We start from the raw sequence: 17589 nt of genomic DNA, 5'->3' as shown, positions 1-17589 counted from the left end.
AGGTGGATGCTGTAAAGCTTCTGGCATGGATGCTGTTCAGAAGCACAACACACAGCAGGATCAGGCAGAGCAGCATGACAGCTCCAGGAGAGAGGTCCAGGCTGAGTTTTGAGAGGCAGGACATAAGTATTAGTGCTGGAGTTTGTGCAGGAGGCTGTTTCAAAGCTGTATGAAGCCACAAAGCCGCACACTCATAAAACAATCTTATCATTTGGGATTGCTAGCTCTGGGAAAGAACATGTCCTCATGGCCCCATGGCTCCCTGGGTTAGTCTGTCTGAAGCAGTGCCACAATGATTGGCATACAGATTCCTGCCAGCTTCCCAGGCAGACTTCTCCACTTGTCCTGGAACTTCACAGCAAGGTGGTGTGAGATGCAGAAGATGACCACACATTTGTGAAAGGAGATGTCACCACATCTTCACTCCTGTGCCAAAGAACGAGCAGAACCAAGCAAGCCCCAGGCCTCCTCTGGGATTCTCTCGGCTCTCAGTCTGCAGAAGACTTCATGCATTGGCTGTGCCAGTGCTGGGAACTAGCCAGCACTTTCCCTCCCACAGGTCAGGTCCCACCTCACACGTGCAGTTGTAGTGTCCCAGAAGAAAAGGTCTGATTCCTTCTGTTTGGGCACTTATTTACCAGGTCTCCTGGGAACTCTGTGCACTGGGCATACAGCAACAACTGCCATGTACTGCAGCACTGCAGCAATCAACAAGGGAGAACAGTGTCTGACTCCCCCCCACTTCAAGCTGGGCTTGAAGTACCAGCCTTGCCCAGGCTCCCTAAAGCCTAAAGACTTGGCATGTCCATAGCCCAGCACAGATCTTGGGTGGGCTGACTTGGTCTTGAGATGTCTCTATGGCCTACACTGGGAACTACACCTTAATTTACGTTCCTGACTAGATCTATAGTCAGGTAGGAAGAAGGTGGGTAGGAGCTCCCCTTCACCCCACTCTCCCATCAGGGCAGCCTGGGAAGGTAGGCAGGCCTTGCTGCCTGTCCTTCAGCCCACTGGATCTTGATGAAGGCCAGGAGTCCATAGGGAATTTGTGACCCCCAGGACAAGTGGTCTGTGCCAGCTGCTGTGGTGGCAACATGCCCCAGCCTGGGTGCCCATCACGCCTTCCTGTGTGCCTCACTTGGTTCCTCTCTGCTTGGAAAAGCTCCAGGCAGGGACTGCCAGATCTGCTGAGGGAACCAGCCAGTGTCGCAGGACACCTGAAGGCAGCCAGCCCCCAGGAAACAACAAACTCCTATGTCTAGCTAGGGGCTCAGTGACATTGATTGGACCCTTTTCCCTGAGCTCCAGAGCCAGTTAACATGCCCCAGGCATGCCTGGGACACAGAGCTCCAACACTGGCCAGGGCAAGACCATGGCCTACACTAAGGTGGGCTTGGGTACTTGCTCTGGTTTCCTCATTCAAGAACTGGCCTTCTCTCTCTCTCTGTGCCAGTCCCAGCCCCTCCTGCAGGAATGGGTGACACTTCCACCATGCAGCTCAGACATGACAGAGACATCCTCACAAGAACAGCAAGGCATTTTCCATGGGGACATGTCCAGCATCCTCTGGCTGGTGGCCCTGCCACACAGCCAGCCTCTACAGACCTCCTCCCACCTTACACTCCAGCTTGACGCTTCCTCCCTCTTCCTGGTTTGGGAAGGTCCAGCCACCAAGAGTGCTTACTGACCTGTCTGGGTCACAAGCCATCCTGGGGGTAACACAGGAGCCCTGGCTTTTTCTCCCAGTTTCATTCCTGCGTGGCTGGACATGGACAGATGTGTGTTGTTTTAGAGCCTGAATCACACTGTCCTACAGAGCTAATTCTGTATTGTCCAGGATCCTTTTTGTGCCAGCCACCTGGGTCAAAAAAAGATTGTCCATAAGAAGTTTGGCTAACTAAAATTCACCTAATCTCCAGGGGAGGAAAATATGCTGTGTGCCCATGCCATACTGCCCATGGGACTCTGACAGACCCCCAGTTCTCAGTGCACTGCGATGCTGAAACTGTGCTCTGCTGCCTGCTCTGTTGCTGCCTGCATGGATTTGTGAGCACAGTGTTCTCTTGGGAAACATTGCAAGGAAGTGCCTGGCACTACCATCTTCATGGTCTGGCAGCCAAGACAGTTCAACTTCCATCCAGGAAGAGATGTGTGACCATGTGAAGGAGCTGCGACAATGCCACAGACAAATCCAGGAACAAGAATCTTCCATGGAGAGTTCAGTTGCCAAAACACATGCTCTTCAGAGAGATGAAGGTAATTTATGGATTTGAGGTTAACTTCACAGAATTGTGTCAGCTGGAAAGAAACTATTTGGAGATCTCCAACCTCCATTTCCTTGTTCATCAAGCCTTTTCTACTTGTTTGACAATGATGAATGGTTTTGGTTGGGTTTTTGGTTTTTTTTTTTTTTTTTTGAGAAAATTGCCAATGTTCACAAAGAAAAAAAAGGGGTTAAAATGAGTAAAAAAGCTTTAAAATGAGATTTTACTTTTTTAACAACCCTCCTATCCAGTCCACCTCCTACATGGAGCTGGCCTGAAAGCATCACTTAAACTTACCCTGCTCCCACCACTGTAGGTTGGTCTTACATTGTCTTAAGTGAGCAAGACCAACTTAAAACACACCTATCCTCATCCTTTTTCCTTTCCTGCTCTGCAAATCCACCTGCTTGGTTCAAAAGCCTGCAGCTCTATCCAGTTCTTGTGCTGGGAAATGATTCAGATGTCAAAAACCCAGCTGACCAAAACAAAAGTTTTCTTTTAAAGGCTATGTCAATTTCCAAATGTGGGCCACCAGCTTTCCAAGGTGTGAGGAGTGCAGGTGTGAGTGAGGATTGCAGGAACTAGCAAAGGGACACACTTAGATACACCCCCAGAGGCCAATTGCTTGAAACTTCCCCCACTCAGTGAGCCGGCATGGCAAATTTGCAAGAAGGGAGAAGGATGCAAGACCTGAGGCAGCAGCAACCAGCAATGCACCTACTACAAGAACCACAGCAAAAGAGAAGAACAAGGATGCTGCCAGGTGATACAAAAAGCCTCTCTAGGAGATCATTCATGGGCTCCTTCTGTCCCAGGACTAAGCTGGGAGTCACAGACAATCCTTGGTACTGAAAGCTTGGGTATTTGCTGAGGGACAGTTGTGTCCTGTTGATCCGGACAGGAGTGAAACATTTCAAAGACATTAAAAACCCCCCAGCAACACAAGTTATATCCGATCCAGGAGAAGGATGATGGGGACTGGTGTCCTCACACCCACTGGCATCCTAAAATAATCTGTTACCGCTACACTCGTTACTGCTACACTGTCTCTTAGAAATCTCTGTAACTCTCCCACTTTTGAATAAACACTTTTTATTTCCCTTCTGCCTTACCCAAGCAGATCTACCAGCTGAGATGCTTGGACCTCCAGTGTGTACCTAGCTCTCCATCAAACCCTTCATGCCATCTATACAGACTGGGTCAGGAGGCACTGCAGCAAGAAGATTTCGGGGTGCAGACATTAAAAAACTGGGGACTGGCAGGGAGCCCAGTGCAGATCCAGGTCTGGATCCCAAACCCTTCAGCCTGGGGATTGCTTTAGGGGCCCTTTAGGGCTTGCTGGGCCCTTACCAAACACAGGAAGCTCTTGGTTCTGGCGGGCAGCAGCTTGTGGTAGTTAATGGCCAATACATGCAAGCAACTTCTAGGATTCAGATTGCAAGGGCATTGGACTTGGACTAGTTTCAACTGGAAGGATCTCCAACAGCCCCAACTCCATCCAGCAAGCCCTTGTAACAGCAGGCTTGCCCCTTCCTGCCTTTGTCCTGTCCTCCCAGCACAACCAGTGCTCCCCCAGACCGCCCCCACCACAGCTGTGTTTCTGCTGGCCGTGCTCAATGCTGCCATCTCAGTCAACCCCCTCATAGGGTTGGATGCAACCAAAAGCTCCACTTACTTTTTCCCAAGCTGGCGTGCCACATCGCAGCGCTTGAACCCTTCGAGGTTGTAGAGGCGCTTGGCCAGCCTCTTGGCAGCTTCACTATCCACCCTGCAGCCATTCGTCAAAGTGTCTGTGCTGCCCTGGTCAAGCTGCTCTGTACTACCCATGTCAGAGTCAGAGTCTGACAGTGCATCTTTCAAGCTGGCGTCACTACACAGAAACAAGAAACAATTCAAGGAGCACCAATGTGACTTGATGAAAACCACAGAAAATGCCACATTTTGGTTTCTTCTTGTGCTAACCAAAAACATGAAAAAACAACAACACATTTGTGAACTGGACATTGGACAAACCCTCTTTCGTTTCAGGTCAAATGAAATAGTACAGTTTAATTTCAAATTTGTAGAAAAAGATTGAAGAGAAGGTGACTTCTCCCTGAGAAATGAGGAGGTATCCATTCAAAGCAAGCAGCCGCAACACCTTTTTAAGCTTCCTCTCTCTCCGCTCGTATGGAAAAGGATACCAAACTCTTTCAGAGCTGTGGACATTCAGGAAATCTTAGGGATAGATGGCGTGCTTTTCAGTTCAGATTATTTGCCAAGGATGAGAAACTGCACTTGTACAAATCATGCCAATGGGACTGACAGCAGACCTGCTGTTGCTCGTGGGCTGCTCCTCTCCCAGCCGCTGGCTGGCATCATGGCCAGCTGTTCCTACAGACAACATGCTGAGCAGCCCCACTGGCACCATGTAGGTGGGGCTGCATCTCTTTATTTTCTTGCCCAAGGCCAGTTATGGCATTACGGCACCTATTTGCACATTTTTAGGCAGTGTGACTCATTGAAGGCCTGATAGCTAGCTGGAATATGGCCTTGCTCCAGCTTTCCCATGACCTAGCTGCTCATCACCTGGCTTCCTCATGCAAGGAGCTGCCCTGCAGATGAGTTGCTTCCTCCCGGTGACGATGGTTTGGGTCTGAGCTGGTCCAGAGGATGAAGTATCCTCACGGCCCGCAGAAGAACCTTTGGGGAGGCTTCTACAGAGGCACCCAGTCCTAAGTGAAACCTTGAGGTTCCCCTGCACTTCAGAGCAGACTTTGGAGTGTGCCTGACTGCCTCCAACCTGCCAAGGGCTTTTGCAGATGTCAGGCAGACAAGGCAGTGGTCTGCCCAGAGGAGCCCTGGCTTTGCCTGCTATAAGAACAGATGGGATTTGTAAACAGCCCAATGAATGGTGGTGCCCTCCAGAGCAAATGGGAACACAAAGTGCTGAGCCTTAGTTTTTCTTCAGCTCACAGGGCTCCTACAGGACCCTGCAGCTTACCTGCACTTTGGGGTCCTGGGTTTGAGGACAGGGAGGACTCAGACAGAGGCCTGCTGGGAGCTGGCTGGTTTAATGCCATGAGACCTTGGTCCCCAGCTGCAGTCCTAACCTACGGGTAGGAAAGTTTTTCCTGTTGGTGTTTGGCCTCTCTGCCATCACAGCACATGAGAGGAAGCACAAGGGGAAAAAAAGCAGCTCCATCTCTATCACGTCCTCTGAGCCTTGCTCCTGGACTGGGACCCCATAAGAGAATGAGTCCTTTGCCCAAGGAATTCCCAGCCTGCCTTACCTGATGGAGTTAATGATCTTGGTGGCATCTTCCTCTGACCCTTCCAAATGGAACCCATTTGGGATACTCTTCAAGGACAACCGACTCAGCACATTCTCCGACCTGCTGCTGGTAATTGAGTGCCTGAGAGGGCTCCCAAAATCCCCCTCCACTGGCTTTGCTGCTGTCTGCTCTTTCTTATCAGCAGCCATGTGGTGAAGGGCTTCTCTCTGCTGGGCTACCAGTTTCTGCTCCAAGAGCTCTGGGCTTTCCTTGACCCTTTGCTGGATCAATGGAGTGAGTGGGGCCTCAAAACTGACACAGCTGTCTGTCTCATCTGTGAGAGAGAGGACGTCCAAAGAGTCCAAGCTGCTGTAGTATGTACCCTTCATAAGGTCAGACTCAACAATCTTCTCAAAGGTCGAGCTGAACCCATCCTTGATGTCTTTGAATTGAAAATGTTCCTTGTCATCCTCACTGAAGCTCAGCTTGGCATCTCCAGAAGCAAACCTGGACCAGAAGGGGAAATGTAGAAAATATTGTCAAGGTAATTGCTTGCACTGTTCCACTTAGAGCTAGGAGGCAAGAGAAGAGGCAGAAATGGATGCTGTGATTATAGGCCCTCAGGACCTTTCTGTGGTGTAACCTGCCTGGTTCCCAATTTTATTACAAGCTTCTAGAGCTGAAAAAGGCAGAGTTTGATGATAAGCAATCCCAGGGGCCCAGCCAACCCTTAATTTGGTCATGCCCCAGTAAAAAGCCAGACCTCTGAACTGGAGACATTTGCATCTGACACCTGCCACAGGATCCACTGCCAGAATGAATTTAATCTGCGGGTTATCCCTTCCTTCAAGTGCTCCAATTATGGCTACTTCAAAAGCATTAAAGTCCTTAAGATCAAGGCCATTTCATCTAACTTTGGATGTTGGCAGCAAATGTTCTTGATCCCTTTTATAGCAGAGAAAAAGCAGCAGCTTTTAGGGAGCAATTCATATGCTGTAACTTAAGCCTTGTTTTCTTAGATGAGGCACCCTAGAAGCGCAAGGCACCCTACAAATATTTTTATCTCCACTGAGAGGGATGTAAAAGGTGATGGACACACATCCAGGCAGGGGAGGCTCCATGTCGCGTCCCACAGCCAGCCTGTGGGATTCAGGCACAGCATTACTGGTATGACAGGAGGCTGTGAAATGCATGAACCTACAAGCCTAGCTTCCAGGTAAGCATGGGTGACTTTCAGCAATCTCAACTCTGTTTGGCTTTAAGATGCAGAGGCATTCATTCCAGTGTACATCTCAATACGAACCCACACTGGCAGAATTCATCTGAGCCAAATCCAGCAACACCTGCTATGCTGGAAGCCCTGGAGAGCTGGGGGGGAGCCCAGTCTCTCCTGGAATAGACCAGGCTGCAAGGACCTGCCTAAAATACCCTGGATTCCTCAAGTGAAGCCTGCCTCCCCACTTCCAGCAGACGCTGCTGTCATTTGCTTTGTCAGACCAGGCATTTCACGCTGTGATACAGGTGAAAGCTAGGGGAACAGTAATCTGCTTTTCCTCTGCCTGTGATGGAGTTAACTTTCTTCATAGCCGCACATACGGTGCTGTGGTTTGGATTTGTGCTAAAACAGTGTTGATAGGGCACCAATGTTTTATCTGTTGCTGAACATGACTGCACAGTGTCAAGATTTTCTCTATTTTTCACTCCTAAGCAAGTAAGCTGGGGGTAGGCAAGAGGCTGGAAGGGGACACAGCTGGGACAGCTGACATGAATTGACCAAAGGGATATTCCATGCCATATAAAGTCATTCTCAGAAAAAAAACAAAAGAAGTAGGTTTGGTCTTTCAAAGCAGCCATTGCTCAGAGATTGGCTGGGCATCAGTCTGCTGCTGGGAGGTGGTGAGTGATTGCTTTTGCATCATGTGGTGGTTTGTTTTTTTCTCTTTCGTTCACTTATTAAACTGCTTTCATCTTGACCAAAAGCAAAGTCTTCTTGCTTTTGCTCTTCTGATTCTCTCCCCCATCTCACAGGGGAGGGTGGTGAGCAAGTGCAAAGATAGGTGTTCAGTTACTGGCTGGAGTCAACCCACTGCACCTCCTCACTATGGTTGTCTCAGTTTGGAAACTCTGTGTCAGCGTCATGGCTGTGCCTAGTGCCTCTCCTAATAAGCATGGCCTCACCTTGCAGCAGACTATGTTTCCCTGAGATGAATTCTGGGGGCAGATCAGGGATGAGCAAGTTTCTTGTGCCAGCTAAGGAGATGCTGTACCTGTGTGTGGCCAAATCCAGCTACTGTTAGTAATGTTTCGTACTGGGTGCCAGTGACAGCCCACTCCCAGCCTTGCAGAACATCACCTGGCACAGAAGAGATTGGAAATGGAGCTTGGGAGGTAGTGTCTCTAGCACAGAGGCAGCAAAGTACTTGTGAGCCAGACATGGCAGAGCCATGAAAGTGTCTCCTAGGAGTCCGGACACTTCTCAATGCACTTTACAAAACAGCTCAGTCTTTTTAGGTGGGGAAACTGAGGCACACACCACACTCCATGGAATTGCTCATAGCAAAAGTAAAGAGAGGTAGAGAGGTATAGCTTTGTATCCCATCTCCACCACCAGACAGCAGAGAACAGGGAAAGCAAAGCAACCACCCCCTGACAGCCCCCACAGCCAGCCACATGCTTCCAGCTCCCAGCTATCTGCAGCTTACAGATGCCCTGATCCAGAGACATTCAGCCCATTTTGTCCAGCAGGCACAGGCTCCCTGGTTTCACAGTGGAGATGGACCCCTGAACATCACTGCCGTGCCTGGGCAGAGGCTCAGTGGAGCCCTGAAGCTGGGTCTACTCATACCGTTACAGGGTCTGGGGTGCATACTTCCTTCTCTCAAGGCAGGAGGGATTTGCCTGTATTTCCACTGCACAGCTAAGCAATTAACAAGGAGGGAAGGCTGCCTCTTGAGCAGGGAGCAGGTTAATAAGGCCCTGAATTTACTGGCCCAGATATACCGATGTAGTGTCATCCATTCCTGGAAACCCTAGCCCTTAAAAATGCCTCAGGCAGGGTGGAAGATGGCTGGCCATTTCAGGACACAGTGGCCCTAAGGGCTAGAGAATGTAAACCTTGCCACCGATGATAACACACCCATCTGGGAACCATCATCATCATATTTGTGGAGCAGCCAGTTCTTATGGGCAGCACAGGATACACCATGTCTGAGTGGTGATGCTCACATGGACCAGTTGTCCTCCAACACCCTCATCAGCATAGGCAGCAAGAACTCAGCATTTACATGAGCACTAATTCCAGGCAGTAAAATGGGACCTGGCGTCCCTTCACATAGGGAAGTCTTCAAGAGTATCACCGTTGTTTGCTAGAGCCAGTGTGTTTAAAGACACAAGTCTGCAAGATAGGAGGTTCTGCCAACCTCTGCCAACAGGGATCTCCTCACCCCAAGAATCCACAACAACCAAAGATAGTCATAGCGTGAGAGGGGATACAGTGGACAACTAACAGAAAACCAGTGTAAGGAGGGAAGACTGCAATGACAGAGGTGCACATAGCCCCGTTGTGGCAGTGAGGAGTGGGCACAAGTCAGCTACCAGACTTCTTGTTTCCATCCCTGAAAGAAAAGTGCACTTGGGGAAGGATTTGAACAAAGGTAGATGTTCCTGCTTCTAACATGCCAAGGCGAGAGCCATTGAAGAGGAGAGGAGAAATCAGCACTCTCAGGTTTCTTATTTCTCAGTGTCCCAAGAGTCTGAGGAGCCCAAGCAGGTCAGAGTCCCATGAAGTGGCTATGCCACACTATTTTCCCTTCTTCATGATGCTGGATGCCAGGCCAGCAGGCTGGTGAGCTGCGGCAGGAACGGGGGATCCTGGTGCAGCAGGGAGCAGGACAGACCCACCTGAAGGGCTGTGCAAGGAGGAAGACAACCATGCATGGCTTACGCTATGTTCAGGAGGCCTGACAGGCCCTGACAAACAAGTTTTTGCACCCTTTGAAAGTCCCCTCTGATTTCTGAGCCATCAGAGATGCTGTTTTCAAACCTAGCTCTGCAACCACATGGGTAAAAGCTTACATGAATCTGTAGACCCACATAATCACTTGATTCCAGGAGCTCATGGCTTAAGAAAACTCTCACCCAGTTCATCAGAGCTGGCCATGCAGCAAACCAAACATAAGCAGAAACAAGGCAAACAGCAGCAGCTCCACAGACTATCTGCTGCAGCACAAAGGCCCCTCACCCTCAGGAATGCTTGTCTTTACAAATCCATCCATCCCTGCAGGATGAACTGCAGTGCCTGGCCATGACTTTGTGTACAGAAAAGATCCCCTCCTTCCACAAAGCAGGAGGAACTTTGAAAACTTCATCCCCTTGTGACAGAAAGGACTTTACAGCCTTAATTGCACCCAACAATGGGAATTACGGACCTGCCTTGGCAGCTTGTCCCATTGCCAAACTTCTTCCAACAGCCCCCATCCCCAGTGAACTTCCATGTCCTCCCTGCTACAGAGGGTCTATGTCCTCCCTACACCAAGGAAAAACCCTGGGCCTTTGTGGTTTCCCTGGGTCCTCCAAGAGAGCCATCACACCACCCGTTGGCCTGCATCGCTTCACTCCCATCACCAGCATGTGTTTCACTCCCATCACCAGCATCTTTAAACACCCATGCAGGAGGGCATTCCCTGGCCCGTCTCTGTGAGGTTTGGTGCACAGCATGTGTTTCCAGGGATGTTGTGCACTGCAGATGTGCCTGTAGGTATTCTCCTGGCTGCTCCTGGGCATCAAGTCCATCAAGAGCCATCAAGCCCTGCACCTCCTGGATATTACTTAGCAGGTCCCACATTGCCATAATCCCAAGCCAGGCAGCTCCTGCTCTCTCACCACACTGAACAGAGTCATCTCCATTAGCTGTTCACACCATAGAGCTTGTATTTTCCAGACCTTTATTTATCCCTTGAGCCCAAACTTGTACAGCAGGCAACAAAGTGAGAAAGTCTGTGTCCCTACAAATGCCCCAGCAAAGGCTGTGTGGGACAGACTGCAGAGACCAGGGCAGGAGCCATGGTCCTCGGTGATTCAGTGGGCACCAACAAGTCAGGCACATCACATTTCTCCTTGTGTGGTCCCAGAGAAGATGGAGGACAAAGAGACTTTCTACAGCTTACACCAGTCCCGGAGCACTGCATCTAATTCACGCAAAGCCAGGCTAAGGTGTGAGACAGTGAAGGACCTCACTCGTGAATGAACCTGACATAGCCTCCCCGCAGAGAAGTGTCGCGTACTTATTACACAGCAGGGAAGGCAATTGCTTTACTTAAATAATGAGCCGTATATTTATTTGCATTGTAATCACAAAGTTTGTAAGTGTATTGAAGTAACACTGTATCTAATTGCCTGTGCTGCTTTCCCAAGTCATCTCTGAAATGCTGTTTTATTGCTTACAGCAAGGCATGCAAAGCAATGCACTTGGTTATTATTGCAGCTGAACCATACTGGATTTTTATGTACTGACTTGTTTACATTTCAGTTCTCACTGGTTAATTAGTTGTAATAGAGCAAAACCTAGTTTGCTGTGTTGGTGGAGTGGGAAGGTCTGTCAGAGAAGGACATGATAGAAATCAGGACTTTCTTGCCTGTGCACTGCAGGCTTTCTGCAAAGTTTTTCTGAAACTTTATTTAATGGAATTTGAATTGCTCAATGGCGATATGTTGCTATGGGAGGAAATGTGTGGGCAAAGGCAGCAGTCCCAAACCTGAAGGTACGAAATGCGTCTACAAGCCAAAGGTGGGGATTCCTCTATTAACAAGTTTGACCTTTTTGCATGATTTCATGGGGCTGAAAGCAGAGAGTATCATTCACTGGTGAAGCTCTCAGTTTGACTGCAGAGCTGCGACCGCCCTGAGATCAGCAGGGCCAATGTTGGCGGCTTCTGGGAAGGTGAAAGACCTCTAGGCAACATAGCCACAATGATCAGAAAATGTGGCTTTGACAAATGGTATATTGGCATGCCAATGGATGCCATGGGATAAACTAGAAAGGGGGTAAAAGGAATTCAGTCAACACAAACTGCAGCACAAGCACTAAAGCTTTGGCTTCATTTCCTTGACTTTTTTAACAACTGTTTCCTGCATAAACACACTAACCTACCTTCAGCAGGTTTCTTTCTCCAGATCCACCATGGAGTCGCTGACCTTGGATGACTTTTTCCCCCTTAATTCTCCATTGGTTAAGTGGGAAGAGCAAGACTCACCCCTTCTTGTAAAGTACTTTAAGATCCAGGGACAAAATGCATCATATAAGCACCAACATGCGGATTATGACAAGTGATTTTCTCCCCAAGAATGAATAGCCGACTGATCATCAGTAAAACATTAGGCCAGAGACAGAGAAACCCCAGGTTCTCCTATATCCAGAATGGGTCATAACAGAAACAGCAACATACTGAAGGGTAGTAAAGAAAGAACTGGGGAAACTCAGAGATGATGCAGGATGGCAGTGACTTCTCAGTGCCTCGGTCCATCTGTCAGCTTTGTTACTCCTGACCCACATTGATCTAGGAGAGCCAGACAGTCAGCTATGGTCAGGAAAGACCAGCTCCATTCTGGTTTTGGTCCAGCCACATTTTTCTGCCATTTAGCCTAAAGATAAGTGGTCAAAGTACTAAAGGGCTCAAACACAATGAGCTAACCCAATCTCCAGGCAATAAGTGGTTTCCCAGATTTCAGCTGCGTCCCTGAAGTTTTCCAGCTGCCCTTCTGCCTTTGAATATAGTGTGTCACTTGTCCCTTGTGCATTCAGCTTCCCAAAAGACTTATTTGCTATCCAAGTGAATATGTTTAGAGCATAAGATCATGGGCTGTGCATGTGGAGCCCAGTCAGGTTTCATCACCTCCAAATCCTCAGCCTGCCACTTCTCCCAATTCATGCCCTAGTACCTTAAAATAATTTCACTTCCAGTGATTGAAGCAGCATTCACTGACCACCCTTAGCTTCATCTTGAACTCACAATCTCTGCCAGGGAGCCATATACCAAGCAAATACGATTCCCTTGCAACCTGAGGCACTTGCAGACATCTAAGACCTGACTGCATAGCTTACAGGGCTCATGGGACCTGCCTGGGGGTGAACTCCCCTAGCTCTCTGGACATCAGCAGCCTACATTGGACACTCTTCCTCTTCAATACTTCCAATTGTGCTTGTTGAAACAGTGCTGCTCCTTCTTGCTGGGGGTCTTGGGTAAATCAAACCACCAGATTTTATAGGGGAGCCTATTCAACACTAGAGATTCAATGAATTAGGGGTGCCTGTCGTCAGCCCACATGATGTGTGGCTTCCCAGCTCTGCTGACACTCCTGCCTATGCTGCAGACAGCGCTCTGAACAAATGGCTCAGCCTGAAGCCTGCACTGGACTAAAACTAGGAGGTGATTCACAGGCCCCTCTTGGCCATCCTGTCCCTTTCACACCTTCTCATCTTAAGAAGGCCATCCTCCTCTGTGACAACTTCTGCTGCTTTTCTGCAGCCCCCTCCTGCTTGCAGCATCTCTCCCGTGCTCTGATAGGTACGTAGGCAGGGCCATAAGATTCACAGTGGCCATAAAACCCAGCTGGCTACAATATAGACCCCTAGATGATTTCTGGTGGCAGAGGGAAGCATCTGTACTCCTCCCACAGGGATGGCACAGGAAGCACCCCACCTCATCCCAGTGACCAGTCATTTCCCTTCAGCCCCCAACTTGCAGAGCCACAGGGAGTCTAGGCATAAATTTATTGCAGAGGCATAAAATCAGCCATGGACACTGCACTGGTGTGAGCGTCCCCCAGCCTGGAGAGTTCTCCCATGAAAACAGGCTGCCAGTACAGAGGACACAGAGACCTCGGGGCATTGCACACATGCTGGTTTGTCTCAGGCACTTGAGAACAGGATGACACTCATGTCTCTCTTCTCTCACTGCTACGCCTGTGTCACACAAGCACTGGTAACACCTGCCACAGGTGCAGCAGGGAGCAAAGCTCAGTGTCTTGCCCTCTCTTACTAACAGCACAGTCCTTTGGATGAAAAGCTGTAACCTGCTAGCCCAGGGACTGCCAGAGCAAGCCATGCTGCCAGGGACTTCCAGGGCATACCAGGCTCCTGGACAAGCCTGGCTCCTTATCATCCCCCGGCTGTCATGCTTGTCCTAAGTTATCATCTCGGGTAACTCTTCCGTAAGTGCTGCAGCTGAATCTCCAACTTGCAAGTGGGACACCCCCAAAGTGAGCACAACCAGCACCCAGCACTCTTGAGATCCCTAAAGCTCCTCCTTCGCTTTACTGACTCTGTGGGCAGACGCTGGCTCTAATCACAGCTCTTCTGCATTTGTAACAGCGAAAAGTAGCGTGAGAAGCCCAGAGAGAAAAAGAGTGAAAAGCCACAGTCAGCCACGACAGCAGCTGCAGCTTTTTAAACTGATGAATTATACACAGAGCAGAGTAACTCGAACCAAGGAGGCCTGAGAAAGAACACAGGCAAACCAGCACTGAGCCGACGTTACAATGGCTTCACACTCACCCAAGCTGCTCCTCTGGCTCGCCAGCACTTAGAGCTTCTGAGGAGCCCAGGACGCCGTGACACCGCTCCTTGCTGAGGGCGTTGCTAGGTATCTCCTGGGTGGGGGAGCCCCTCTCCCCTAAATCCGTGCTGCTTTGGCTGGGCACACCACCGTCCCGCTGCTGCAGTGGCGTCTGCTCCTGCCCCACGGCCAGCTCTGCATCCACGCTGTTCGTTAGCACTGGCCTGTCCTTAAGGCTGCTCTCGCTGGCGGCGTCTGTCCCCAGTCCCTGCTCACCCTGCCTCTCGCCCAGCTCCGCCGTCACTTCCAGATGTTCATCCTCCTGGCCCCCGCACTCCCCCTCTGCTCCTCGGGAGGGTTGAGCATCATCCCAGGTGCTGCCTCTTCTGCTGGCAGGCTCTGCAGGCTGGCTGAGCTGCTCGTCCCCATCGCTGCAGGCCAGCTCAGCCGGCTGTGAGCCCGAGGAATGCAGGTCTTGGCAGTCTGTGGCAGACCATGGAAAGTGGCTGTTCTTGCTCATATTCCACGTGTTCTCCCAGCGCTTACAGGCTCCCTCCCTGCGCTCAGCTCAGGCTCGGTACTACCTACAATGGAAAAGAAACCACGACACGAGCACCCGCGAGGGCTGTCAGAAAAGCACAGACTTGTCAATAGCAGCTCAGAAGGGCAGCAGTTTGAAGTGGAGCACAGGAAAATGCCCCCCACCCCTCTTGACCCCTCAATATAAAAGCAAGGAAGGACCATACTGGGGTTTGCTGCTTTTGTAAAGACTAGTGCTCGTTACCCAGCACAGTGAGATCTGGAAAGGAAAATCTGCTGTTGTGGTCCTGAGCCATTAGAGGCCCAGGCACCCACCTTCTCCTGCTCCTCTCACAACACCCAGACAGCCCCAGTGTGAAGCACAGGGGACCTGTACCATGCGGGCTGTTGGTGCCACAGCTGTGGCAGGCAGCTGCCCAGGGCTGGGGACAGGAACGTGGCATGGCTGCTTTTCCCAGGCTGGCTACCTATTCCCAAGTAGTCCCTGCCTGCCAGAAATAGGAGAAATAGGGGAAATAGGAGATAGGTGTGATTTTTTTTTTAAACACTTCTAAGCAGTTGTGATGTGCCAACCTGTGAGATTCTCCCCGCTGACTTTGCATTTCTGCAGAGCTTCTTGCCTGCCAGAGTAACACTTTTCTTTTCCTGACACACAAGTACTACTGAAGGGTGTCATAAGTTGCCAGCTAAGACTCTGGCAAAAGTGTCCTTATTGAATATACCCTGAGATGCTCTCCCTATAGGGCAAGGAAAGGGCACTGTGTTGCACCAAATGAGACAAGTGGCTTTTTGATAAAAAGGCACCTTATTAGTAAACATGCCTATCAACGCAAAGTGTGCCAGTCTTGCAAGCACCATCCTGAGCCATGGGCTGTAGCCCCCAGTGCTGTGCAAGCTTTTCTCCATTTTAACCCCTGCAGCTGCAGTCAAGTGACCATGATGCCACCAGAAATTATCTCTCCTGGAAGCAGGAGTTTCTGTATGGGGCTCAGGATGAGGCATGATAACAGTTGATTTTGTTTTAAAACAGTATTTGTCTTCACCTGCACAGGAAGCATGGCTAATCAATTACAGCAGGCAGATGGGACTCCTGGGTTCTCTCCCTAATTCTGTTCCTACCTCACATCTCAAGCAGATCATTTAAACTCCCTGCTTCAGCTTCCCTCTCTGTAAACCAGGGATTATACATCACCTCTGAGAAGCTGTGAGGGTGCCCAGATGTCAGCAATGGGCTCTGGGTGCTCTGACTTGCTGAGCTGCAGCTCTCGTTAGCAGTAAAATCATTAATTGCTTGCCTAGTGCAGGGCTCTACTAGTACTTCGTAACAAAAGGTGCTGGGCTGCAGCTGCCTCTGCTCTTACAACCCCTCACCTTGTGGAGGTCATGGAGATGTCAGCAGCCTCCCCCCCGCTGCTGATTCCTCTGCACCTGGACAAGGAGCAAGGGAGAGGTGGGATTCGACCCCAAACACCCCTTTATGGCTTGGGTACAGACAGATCCACACAGATACATGCTGAGCTGCTGGCTGAGCAGGACAGGTCCCCAGGGGAACCCCAGTCCTGGGCTGACTTTGCTCCAGTCCCACAGCCCAGGCAATCTTGGACCCAGGATCTAGCCCACTCTCCGTGTCCTGCTCCCCACAGCTGGGAGACGTGGTGGCCAGGGAGTTCAGAGTCTCGCATGGGATGGGTTTGGGGAGAAACACTCCTTGAGGGTTGCACATGAGATGTGAGATGGGACAGGTCCCTCCTCCAGGCAATGCTGGAAGTTTTACCTCTTCTCCACATGCATCCGTGTGCATCCCCTGCTGTTACAGAGCATTCAGCATCCCCACACCTGTCGCACTAGGTGCAGCCAGGTGCTTCTGACAGATGCATGATCCCTGCCTGTAACAAGAGACCAGAGAAAGTGAAACCCAGGCCAGAGGGGAGAACCCTACTGATCTCCTGCCACCCTGCTGCTGCTCCATATCGGGCTGTTTCCCAGACCCACCCCATTGCCCGTTCTTTGCAGATCACTGCAAGTGGTCTTCCCTCTGCACACTCTGGTCCTCCCTGGTTTTCAGCCATGGCAGTGCAACAGCCGAGTGCAGGAGTAACCCTTAGAAAGGGCTTCTGACTTCTTTCTTTATGAAGTGCCCCCTGACCAATTAAAGCAGAGCAAAGGGACTATGTGGTTGCAGGTTTCGGGAGAAACTTGACAATGAGCCCACTGAATGTCCAATTTCATCCAGCAGATCCATAGAGAGAGATACCTGTGTTGCAGATGGATCCCCCCCAACAGTCCTCCCCAGTCCCACCAGCAAATCAAAAGCCAGGTTAGAGGTCTTTGAGCTAATTGTAAACAAATCTAAACTAGCAAAATCATTAATATAGCAACATTTCCCTTGCAAGGTGTATTGTACAATGAAGACTGGCAAGGGGACAATGATGCTTCTCCATGAGGAGACTCCATCTGGTCATCATAGATGGTGTGTCATCTACAGACAACTGCCTGAGCTAGCAGGCCAGACTTGCTATAGAGTTGATGGAGACAGTCAGACAGGGCACCATTGCCTGTGCACTGTTAGAGGTCTACCTCAGGCTGGGTAGATCAGGCCCTAGATATGCCATCTGGTTTCCAATGGCTGGAAAGAGCCCATGGAGGAGCTTGGCAGCAGACATCTGTGTCAAGTCCCTGTGGAGGGATCTGCTCACACCCTCTCTTGGGCTTGCCCCTGCAGGCCTTCAGCCTCTCTCTCAGCCAGCCTGCCTTTTCCTGACAAGAGAAAGGTCAGCCTAGACTTCCTGCAATACCAGCACATCAGCCTCCTGCGGCCCAGCATTCCACCTGCAGGAGCTGAGCCCTCCCAAGGAAGGTCAAAACAAGCCCCTGAGACAGTTCTCAGGTTCACACATGTAAACCAAGTTTCCTCTTACTTGTTCTTCTGCTATCCCAAATGAAGAGGAAAGACCTGCAAATCTCTATTGCCCCAAATCC

General features: G+C 50.2%; 1 protein-coding gene across 2 annotated transcripts in view; it reads right to left on the bottom strand.

The window, feature by feature from the left end:
* Positions 1-14590, bottom strand: part of PSD2 (pleckstrin and Sec7 domain containing 2) — a 45425-nt gene extending 30835 nt beyond the window's left edge. For both annotated transcript variants that reach the window (XM_072872481.1, XM_072872480.1), the window contains exons 1-3: positions 14070-14590; positions 5537-6025; positions 3940-4134 (exon numbers count right to left, since the gene is read on the bottom strand). In XM_072872481.1, the coding sequence (XP_072728582.1) occupies positions 3940-4134; positions 5537-6025; positions 14070-14590 (1205 nt within the window). The remainder of the gene's footprint in view (positions 1-3939; positions 4135-5536; positions 6026-14069) is intronic.
* Positions 14591-17589: the final 2999 nt, after the last annotated feature.

The sequence above is a fragment of the Ciconia boyciana genome, chromosome 9 (assembly GCF_034638445.1).
Source record: "Ciconia boyciana chromosome 9, ASM3463844v1, whole genome shotgun sequence".
Taxonomy (NCBI): domain Eukaryota; kingdom Metazoa; phylum Chordata; class Aves; order Ciconiiformes; family Ciconiidae; genus Ciconia; species Ciconia boyciana.
This window is presented reverse-complemented; position numbering and strand designations above follow the sequence as displayed.